General features: G+C 54.6%; 1 protein-coding gene across 2 annotated transcripts; it reads right to left on the bottom strand.

Moving 5' to 3' along the window:
* Window positions 1-6: 6 nt before the first annotated feature.
* Window positions 7-9,934, bottom strand: CCDC124 (coiled-coil domain containing 124). 2 transcript variants are annotated; one of them, XM_035892380.1, is made up of 5 exons: window positions 8,977-9,057; window positions 2,350-2,862; window positions 2,019-2,205; window positions 1,500-1,614; window positions 7-1,154 (listed from the first exon to the last, which is right to left on the bottom strand). In XM_035892380.1, the coding sequence occupies exons 2-5, from the start codon at window positions 2,440-2,442 to the stop codon at window positions 950-952; spliced, it is 600 nt and encodes a 199-aa protein (XP_035748273.1). In that variant the 5' UTR covers window positions 2,443-2,862; window positions 8,977-9,057; the 3' UTR covers window positions 7-949. The 2 variants fall into 2 exon arrangements, with proteins under 2 accessions (XP_035748273.1, XP_009635112.1); XM_009636817.2 differs by lacking the exon at window positions 2,350-2,862 and having other exon boundaries at window positions 8,977-9,934.
* Between the last annotated feature and the right edge of the window lie 85 nt (window positions 9,935-10,019).

The following is a 10,019-nucleotide window of genomic DNA, read 5'->3' as shown; positions in this document are numbered from 1 at the left end:
GGGAGAAGCAGCAGCTTCCCTTCTGGTGGCAGCTCGTGAGAGGCACGGGGGTGCAGCCCCTCCAGGAACCCTCCTGTCCCACCAGCAGCGTGGGAGGCCTCTGGGCAAGGCCACCGGGAAAGTCACGCAGAGAAGTCTGGTCCCAGCGTCCCGCGCAGACAGGGCAGGAACCACGCCAGGCTGCGTTGTGTCCCCCGTTCAACCTTTGACGATGGAAGGTTATTTTCTCTCTTCCTCACAACGCCGCACCGACAGAGCTTCTGCCCCCGCTGTGGTTCCTCCTCCCCACCTAACGCACGGCCAGGCAAGATCAAGAGAGGGGCGGCCGGCAGCAGGCAGGGCCAAGAGCGATCCCAGTCGGGAATCTCTTCAGGGATATCCCAGCAGCGAGGATGACACAAGCAACAGAGGCCACGTGCCTTCCTCGTGAACGGCTGCAAAACTTCACCCCGCGGAGCACGAGGGCACGGCGCAGCCACGGCAGAGACAGGGATGACTGCGGTTTGGCTCAGGCCCAGGCTGGGAGGGGGTGAACACACGGTGTAGCCAGCAGCGGGGGTCCCTACCTCGACAGGCGCGGCTGCACCTCGCAAGCGCTGCCCATGCTGAAGGTCTGGAAGCGAGTTAGTGGCTGATTTTGTAAGACAACAACCGAGTGTGGAAGTGTGAAGGTAGTGTTAGTCCGTCCAGGTCGCTCTGCACCAGCTGCCCGCGGAGGGGTGAGGACGTGGGGGGGACAAGGCCACCGGTGAAGGCGGCAGGAGGCTGCAGGGCCCCGAGGCGAGCCGCGGCCTCGTGCTTCTCTTCAATCCAAGAACAGAGAGAGACGGAAAGTGGGGGGCAAGGGAGGGAAACAAAAGGAGAGGAGGTTCCTCGTGTCTCCTGTTTTCATCCGAGCGGAGCCCTGGGGCTCCAGCCCACTGTCCGTGGGGGACGACCAGCTCTAGTTCTACTTTTGGCTGTTGTAAGCTTTGTGCCTCTGGTTCATGGGGTTTTCTGGAGACTTCATCCACTCCTTCTTGAGGAGCTGCTTGAGCTGGGACAGGCGCATGTTGGGGTTCTCTTGCTTCAGGCGTGGCAGATTGACCTCTTCAAAAGCTGTGAAGGCAGCTTTCATCCGGCGCTCGGGGTGCCGGTCCAGATCATTGGCAACGCTGCCGGGAGGGAATTCAGAGAGAGAGAGACGCGCATCAGAGACGCCTCCCGCAGGCACCAGCCACTCGCCCCGCTCTGATCCCCTGTCAGCGCAACCAAGTGCGTACAGAACAACTTGGGCGATAAAGCGGAAAACCCCGTGATACTTCCCCTACCCACTTCAAACACTCTCTACAGAACAACAGGGCAGGGGACGTGTCCTGTTCTTGCTGTCAAGATTAGAAAGTCCCAGCCAAAGCGTAAAAGGAAGCCAGTTCTGGGGGAGGGAGTGTCTGCCTGCAAGAATTTCTCGTAAGGAGAGCGACACCTTCAAAGGAGAGTGCTGCTGTGGTATGGCCACGTACCTGAGGACAGCAATGGCATCTTCAATCGTCCTGGCCTCCACCGATCCTTCCTCCAGTACCCTTCTGTTGATGTTCTCTTCCAAGGGGACCTCCAAGTGAGTCTTCTCCTTCTCCACTGCACAGGGAGGGGGGGAAAAGGGAGAACCTTTAACGTCGAATCCAGCCTGTGCAAAACCCTCAGAAGAGGGATTGCAAAGCACTCTGAAGAAAGTGCTGAGAAAACTCAGCCAGAGCGCAGTCCCAGTCCTGGAAGAGAAGAGTTGCCGGCTCTGTTTCTCCACCTTAGCGCAGTCCCAGTCCTGGAAGAGAAGAGTTGCCTGCTCTGCGGCTCTGTTTCTCCACCTCAAGGTGACAGGAGGTTTCTTTTTCCCCCCGTTTGGGTGTTAGACACAGACATGGCAAAGCACGCAGCTGCGGGCAGCTCCAGCTTTCCAGACACCTCGTCCTTCAGCGACAGTAGGTGGAAAAGGAACAGCCCCACTTCCCGCTCCCCAGGGCCTTTCTGTGGCGCCACCAAACCTGTATCTGCGTTCTCCTTCTGCTGCTGGTCTTTCCTGATCGTCTCCTCGATCTGGGCCCTGGTGACTTTGCCCGGAGTGACCTGCTTGGGCGACTTCCCTTTCAGCTTCGAGTCTTCCTCCTCCAGCAGGCGCTGCAGCTCCTTCTTGCGCTCCAGCTGCTCCAGCCGCCGCTTCTCCTTCTCTTCCTGGAACAGAGAAAGGACCAGGTCACCTCCAGCCTTACGCCTTCGTAAGGCAGAGGGGTCCAACTATCCCTTACAGGAGCAGGGAACCCCGCTTGAACAGGAACAGGCACCTCACTTCTGTAGCTAATGCAGCACTGACCTCACCTTATCAGAGGAGACATCGGCCCCGACCTCCAGTGAGACAGCGAGAGCCTGGCCTGTCCCTTCAGAATTATAATTCCCCCGTCCCTGCCCCATCTGCAGCCACGCGCTGGCTCCCCGGGATGTCAGTACTGCGAAACACAACCCTGCTGTCAAGAAGGAGCGGGAGGCACCAGCCAGGAACGCTGACAATCAGATTAAGTTTTCCACTTTAATTTTAATAAGTGGTCGGAGGTTGAAAGTTCAGCCGTTGTTTGAGACAAGCCAGTCAAGAGGCTGAATTCGTCCTCAGGTCTGGCTTTGCTAAGAGCCAAGGCAGGCGGTCAGACCGAATCCAACGATCAATGCAGCTCTTGCGGTAATTTTAAAGTGCTTCACAAGTTTAAGAGCCACTTTGCCCTCCAAGGCCCAGGGAAGAGGGTGACAAGACCATGCAACAGGCCCTCAGGGGCTTTCAGCGCTTTGGCTTCCAGGTTTGGGTTTGTTTTTTCCCTCCTCTCCCAAAGCCTGGAAGGTCTGGCAAAAAGAAAACAACAAGTGAACATCTCTGTCTGGGGCAGCGTCACATGCTGCAAAGCACTTTGTGTTTAGGTTAGTTACATGGACACTTAATTATGGCTCTCATCCATTATTCACAGGGATGGCACAACGAAGGGATCGAGCGCTAACGGAACAGGTTTGCTCAAAGGCAGCTGCACAGCAAAAGCACCCCAGCAGTAACGCAACCCGCTGCCCTCACCGGTGTTTGAGGAGTAGGAGCAGAATTAGGCACGCTGGGGTAGGGCCCGCTCCAGAGACGGTAAGCAAGGCTGGAGTTTGAGGTTCTACTCAACACAAAAAAAAATAATGCAAGTCGCTCCACAGCTCAAGGGTTTAAAGAAAAACCCATCAAAACCCAGAATCAAAGCCCACAAATATGGAATCAAAACATGCCCTTGGGCTGCTGCTGCTTCTGTCGAGTGCAGCAAGGACCAGGCCTTTCAACCTGGCTGGGAAGGGAAGGGAAGCCTTGCCTACCTCCGCTCCAAGCAGCTGGGACCAAGGATGGGAAAAAAGCCATTAGAGGGATGAAGCCTTTATTACAACTGGCAGGCTTCAAATTCTTGGTTATTAAGCACTTAGTGCCAGTGCCTTGAGACACAATGCCCTGGCAACTGGACCGTGCGTGATTTCAAAGTGCAAACTCATTTATTTAAGACATCGGCTTTCCCTGCCCGCTGCTTTCCTGTCAGGCCTCTCCCTCTTCTAGTAAAGGTTGAGTAAACAAATGCATTTGGTCTCTCAGATTAGGAAGGATTTTGGCCACTCCTAGAACAGGAAGGCTGTCACGCAAGGAGGGGGAAGACTGTCTTACCCCCCCCTAAAAATTTATTCACAGGGATATACCTGAGCAAGAGCAGCCGCAGGGGCTTTGCCCACCTTCACTCAGCGCAGGGCAGCTCCAGGTGGATCTCTGGCTCAACCACCAGCCTCTGCTTGGGCATCAGGCAATTTTAAGGAAGAATGCAGGAGAAACCCCAAAACTGGAGAGATTAATGCGCCAAAAGAGGACAGCCACAGAAATCACTGAAGGTCCGGCAGTCGGAGAGAGCAAGCCGCTTAATTAGATGTAAAGCAGATGCAAGGGAAGCAGCAGTGCGTATCGCGCCTAGAGCATGGGGTAGTGCAAAGGAACTGTCCCCCGACTGCTCGTCCCATCTCAGAAGCTCAGGGGGGTTGAACAAGGTAACCCCAAGGTGGTGCTGGCATGGCGAGCACCTCCGCAAGGCTGCAGGCATGGCTGTGGCTTGAATAATTCAGGAGACAGATAAGGAGTGGATACACAAGTAGTATTGACCTAAGGGAAGGGAGCAAGACATTTCAGAACCAAAATGTTATTTATGGTTAGAGAAGATTACCTTTTACCCCTGTTTATTAGAGAAAGGGAACTGTCCCACAAGGCAGCTAGCTCAGCAGCCTGTCTCACAGCACGCGGCCCCAGCCAGGACGACGACACGTCCGACAGAGCAGAAATTCAAAGATAAAGCTCTGCTGCCATTAGCTCCTTTCAAACCAAACTCTCCGAAGAGAACATATCCACTTGGCGAAGGGGAAACAGAGGCGCAAGCAGGGCGCAGAGCCTTCCTCCTGCACCGCGTGACGCAGGGGACCTCCCGTCACTCCTCTCCCCCAGCTGCCGGGGTGAGCTACTCCCTGCTCTCTGGCATTTACAGTGGAGTTTCTATTTGTGGTAAGTAAATAAGCTGGCACTGTTACTAATTTGTCACAAGACCTGCAAAACCTACACGCTCCGGTTTCCCCAGCAGCCCGTCACGTCCAGGTCTGCTCTGCACCTTCCACGGTGCTCACAGCAGCAGCTCTGACCCGCCCACCGATCCCAAAGCTATCGTTTTTGAAGGTTTTTCTCAGGTTGGGCCCAACCAAATTAATCCTTCACGAATCAGCTTGAACATCCTGAGGAAAGAGAGGCTTGGATTTGCCCAGGTGAAACGTACCGCTAAGCTATTAGAAAACCAGAAAGGAAATGAATAATTTTCTTCCTCAACGTCGCTGCACTCCGCAGGGCGCTAGGAGGAGCAGGGCGTGAGATTTCTTTAGCTGGACACTCCCGCTCCCAAGGATTTGTGTGTTAAAAAATGAGTTTCCAGCCTTGCAAAGAACTACCTGAGCAAGGAACAATTAATTAGCTTTCAGAACAGCTTCCCACCTGCTCGACAGAAGAACAAGGTCCCACGCACATGGCTTTGAGAGCAAGCGGTCAATTGAAGCAGCAGCGTTCCCAATCAACCTCTTGGCGTGAGGCCCCGAGGAAGGCTGGAGAGCGTGCCGCCAGCCTGGCAAAGCACGCCACTTCTCGCACGGCAGAGGGGCAAAGCAATGCAAAAAAAAAAATAAGTAAATAAAAAGACGCAGTGGGAAAGCGAGCGGGGTATAACTGACCTGGAGCATGTCTACGTGCTCACTGGGCTACCTGAGGTACAGCAGAGCTTTGAGACGGGATCAAACGCACCCCTTCCATTGCCCACCGGCACACAAAGCATCGAAGGGATACTAGAGCCTGAGGAAGTTGGTTCTGGGCTCTGAAGCCCAGCCTAGTCTCATCAGGTGTCTCTCCACTGCATCTCTGCCTCCTGCATTGTTCATTCAAGCCATCAGATTTCAGCACAGCGTACTTGGTGCCATGCAGATGTCCTCCGAAGAGGGGAGAACAGTCATCTGACCCATCTTGCATTTTATCTGAATAAGAGCTGGTGCTCACAGCTGAGTAATTCTCCACTGAATCAGAGGAGGAGGGGGAAGAGAAAGTCACCACTCGCCTGCCTGCAACACCACTGCAGCTGGGACCCGCCGGTACAGAGCCTGCCAGCCCACACCCTGTGACCGAGGCTAACGGGAAGAAGAAAAGCGTAAAACTTGCACCAAAAGAGCCACTGCTCCCTCGCGCCCCATCTGCGCTCCCCTAGCACACGTACTCACCCTGCATTTAACTCGAAGCTTTCCCCAGACCCTTTCTGCACAAGTACAAAGTGTCTCCTCGCTCCCACATGATCCGCACGCCCACCCTTTGCCATTCCCACGGAGGGCACCGAGCAAAGCCGCGGGAGAGACCTCCGCAGGACAGTGCTGCCGACACCCCGGGCAGAGAGAAGGGTGCTGAGGGGCTTTGAGTCGCTGCTGCACAGCAAGGAGAACTGCTGTCCCAGCATACAGACACTCAGCAAACAGAGCCCAGGCAAAATACAGCCTGAATGGGGAGAGGGGCTTGCCCTCCCTCAGCCAGACAGCCCCGGTGGGAGTTTGGGAAGGAGATTGGGAATTTGGCTGCGTACCCACAGGGCGCAAAGCGGCTAAACCCAAGGTTGCCAGAGAGAAGAAGGTCTGACTCCCGCTGCGAGACCTCTGCCCTTGCCAGATCCTCCACTGGTCCTTCCTGCCCATAAGGCTCCAGCCAAAATAATGGTTTGTCACCCTTCCAAGCCTGCCCGCAGCCTCACCCAGGATGCCCAGGCGTCTGTGGCTGTTCCACCACCAGACACACTTTAGCTAATTGCACAGGGAAAACCACGCTGCGATCAGGCTGACGAGGAGCGCTGTGCCCCGAGCTGCAGTCTAACCTTGCGTAGGAAGGGTGGGTAGGGACAGGAAGGATGACAATACCCGAATGTTGGAAGAAAAGCAGTTACCCAGGTAAAACTCTGAGTCTTCCAGCAAGAAGGATGGCGATTTTGTGCTTTCCAGCCAGAGCTCTCCAGGGACGGTAACAAGCTGTGACTTGTGCTGAAGTGCCAGAGGAGGAATACACACATTGCAGGCCGCTGATATTAGCTCAGATGTTCCTTTATGCATCACAGAGCCGCCAAACGAGTGTCATCCTCCGTTAGCAGAGAACAGCTCCGAGGGCTGCTTGCAGAGCAGGGGGGTGGCATTTAAAGAAACCCCAAACACAGCAAAAGCAAACAACAGGACAGTCGTCTGGTGACAGTGAATCTCATGACAGCAGGCACTGTGTTTGTTCAGCTTCCCTACGCCCAAGTATTAACACTGACATGCACCGCTGCCCCAGCAGCGAGACCCCCAGATTGCCAGGGAGAGCCACCAAACCCCAGAACAGAAACAGAGCTCTGCACTTTCACTTATGTCATTGAGGCTCCAGTGGTCATCTGGGGCGGGGGGGGGGCTGGCAAGGGGTTAAAAGGAGCACATGGGGTTTGGTCTCAGCATGTCCCAGAGGCTTTCAGCCACTCCTGCCTTCGGGTGGTGCAGGAATTCAGAGGTGCATGCAGCTGCGGTGCCATTAATGTGTTACTGCCATCGCCCGGAGAGCCGGGGAAGAGCTGTACGAGCTGCACAGCGCTGACTGCGAGGTGCTGAGAGCACCCTCCTACACACACCACCGTCCCCTCCCCGGGGTGCTGTCGCTGAGAGCAACGCGCATCCCTCCTGCAGCATATGGCCATGGCCGGCAGCGCTATTTCCATGCCAGCACCACCCGCGAAACAGCTACTTCTCCGGGGAAGTTTGACTCCTGTGAAAGGTTTGGTTTCTGTCCTCTCTAGGACGGGGACAGAAAGTCATTTACAATCTGAGTCACACATCCTTTCCCTAACAGGATGCGACAGGGCAAAGGCAGCTTCTTCCCTGCTCCGTGGGGATATTCCAGCCTTTGCTCAGGTTGTGGCAGAGCCTGCGTGAGGCTCCCGCAGCAGGCGGAGCCCCTGTGTGGGTGCAGTTAAGCTCAGGGTCCTTCTGGCAGGTGAGCTCCCATGTAAGCGGAGACTTTTGCTGCTGTGAGCTGCAAGGTCCCTGGGGAAGACGGGGGGGGACACCTTGTGGGAAGCAAATGCACTGAACCACAGCATTTGGGTGAAATTCCAACCTAGAGACTATGGCCATGCTGATGCAGGAGAGGGGACGGCTGAGGTGCCAAGTGGAAACCGCCTCACTGGTTTCAATAAAACCCAGTCTGAGGCTCTGTGATGGATCCTGGTTTTCCAGTTCGCAATTCCGACTCACAACACAGCTCCCCTCTCCCAGACTCCCATGTCTGCAGGAAGCTGTTTGGGAAGCCCAGTCAAATAGGTCGCTGTTGGCCAAGTCTTAAGTAGAGCAATAATAAGTCCTTGTTCCAGGAAGTAATTAGGCAGCGTTACAGGATCGCGTTGGGGAACAGCACACAGGACTCCTAATTCCAGCTGTCAAGACACATATTAGGGGTGAACTCACGCAGCCGTACGCAGCACGCAGCTATGGAGGTCACGGGGACGCGCTGGCTTCCTGCCTGCCTGGCCAGCGTGCTCAAGTGCCGACATGCAGAGTTCAGTAAACACCGAATTCGGAGCAGCACAAACCCAGTAACCCCATAAATCCCATTTACGTCATCAGCAGGAGCCCTGTCTGGTTGGCAGGAGGTAAATAAATTGTTTCAGAAGAGGGGCAGCTAAGTTATCACTAACAACTGTTTCTAAAAAAATCCACAAAACCAGAAGGCAGATTTGTCTAAGGCTGATGCAGGACAACGTTAAAACCCAAATAACCCAGAAATGGGCACTGAAGTGCTCTGGTTTCTGAACAGTGAGGGCTAACGAGCACCCAGGGCAGAGCAAAGGCAAAGCGGAGAGAATTTTTTGAGAGAGACATGCCCCAATGTGTGACACACCAAGCTAGGGAGGAAAATAAAAAAGCTTTGCAACCCTTAACCCTGCTGATTTCTTTTTCCTTCTGCAAAAAGCAAAGAAAAGTTAAGAAAGGAAAAGAAAGAAAAAAAGCTGAAGAACTGTTTGATCAAAAATCAAGCCCTGCAGCAGAGTTCCTGATCTTTTACTTAATTTTAAAGGATTCCAAGAATGAAGCTTTTACTGCCTCCCTCGGGAAGGCAGCTCTGAGATCCACCAGATTTCTGAATTACACATCAAAGCTTACACTTACTCCCACACTCAGCTTCTTTTAGCTCCCGGAGAAGCCGCTAGTTCCAGCTCCTCTGCCCAAAACTAAGCACAGGACAACGTGTACAGAGACGGCTACAGCTGGGGGGCAGGGGAGGACAAGCAACCCTTTCTGAGCAAGCCTGGATCTCCTGGGCTTAGCAAAGGACCGGCTAGAAGATACCCTTCTACCTGACTAGCCATTCACCTTCCTTTGCTCCTTTCTCATCACGTGTTTGTCTTCATCCTTCCAGTAGGCATCTTCCAGCTCCTGCTGCCGTTTGGCATCGGCTGCTGCCTTTGCCTCAGCTTTCCTTGCGCGGGCAGCAGCCGACTTGGTATTTTCACCTTGGAACTTCTTGGGCATCACTCAAGGTGCTCTGTGGAGAAGAAAAGACCTTCAGATCCTTGTCCTTGGGTTCACTGTCACCCCAGGAAGCAGGAACAGCAGGAGCTCACACCATGAAAATCCCCGTTTTAGCCTCATACTATTTCGAGATCCTGGGCAGAACAGATCTAGTAATCTCCCAGCTGACACAGGAGAAACCCTGCTCGCTCCGCCCCAGATCCTCAGCGGGGAAAAGTCCCTCCGCCTATTCATCGGGCTGCAACGACGTGACAAATTGGGCTGCTGGGTTCCTGGTGCCCAGTCAAAAGCACCACTGCCCCGCAAGCCAAACACTCTGCTGCCGAGTCAAAACGACACCGGCTGCTTTCATTCCGCACTGGCAGGCTCCGAGGGGAATTCCCTGCTGCCAGCAGGGAAGGATGAAGCAGCATGAACGCTGTGTCGTGCCCTCTGACTGTATGGGAACACAGCCCTGCGGCCCCATTTAACTTGGATAAGCAGCCGTGCTGCATTAATTTCCCCCACATCGTCAGGATAGGAAAAGTCCCAAAAGCCAGGCACAACCGAAGCCTCAAAATCAATTAGGCACTGATAAAGGGCCTTGTCCTCCGCACGCTGCCCATGCAGATGCCACGTTCTGGATCCTCAATCTTCACTTTTAATGGCAGATAACTACTCACTAAACAAGAAGCCACAGAGAAGGGCTGATGTTTAGGGCTGGCTGCTCGAGTCCCAAGCTTTACAAAGCCTGGGCTGGCTTAAATCCCTTCTCCTCTCCTTGCTCTGACCCTTCCTGAAGAGCGCGAGCTGGGCTGGGCCCCGGGCGAGGCTGCGGGCCAGCACAAGGGCGGTGGGAGGGCGAGGGAGGCCTCCCCCACCCCGGGGGCTGCTCCGAAGGGCCC

This window comes from Egretta garzetta, unplaced genomic scaffold (assembly GCF_000687185.1).
Source record: "Egretta garzetta isolate BGI_Z169 unplaced genomic scaffold, ASM68718v1 scaffold1124, whole genome shotgun sequence".
Taxonomy (NCBI): domain Eukaryota; kingdom Metazoa; phylum Chordata; class Aves; order Pelecaniformes; family Ardeidae; genus Egretta; species Egretta garzetta.
Note: the sequence above shows the minus strand (reverse complement) of the source record. Positions and strands in the feature narration are given on the sequence as shown.

Excerpts from the sequence above, each read along its gene's own strand:
- CCDC124 (XM_009636817.2), bottom strand. The coding sequence starts at position 9,135 with ATGCCCAAGAAGTTCCAAGGTGAAAATACCAAGTCGGCTGCTGCCCGC. Across the intron at positions 1,615-2,018 it reads GAAGGAGAACGCAGATACAG|TGGAGAAGGAGAAGACTCAC; the intron begins GTTTGGTGGCGC and ends CTCCCTGTGCAG. Across the intron at positions 1,155-1,499 it reads GATGCCATTGCTGTCCTCAG|CGTTGCCAATGATCTGGACC; the intron begins GTACGTGGCCAT and ends CCCTCCCGGCAG.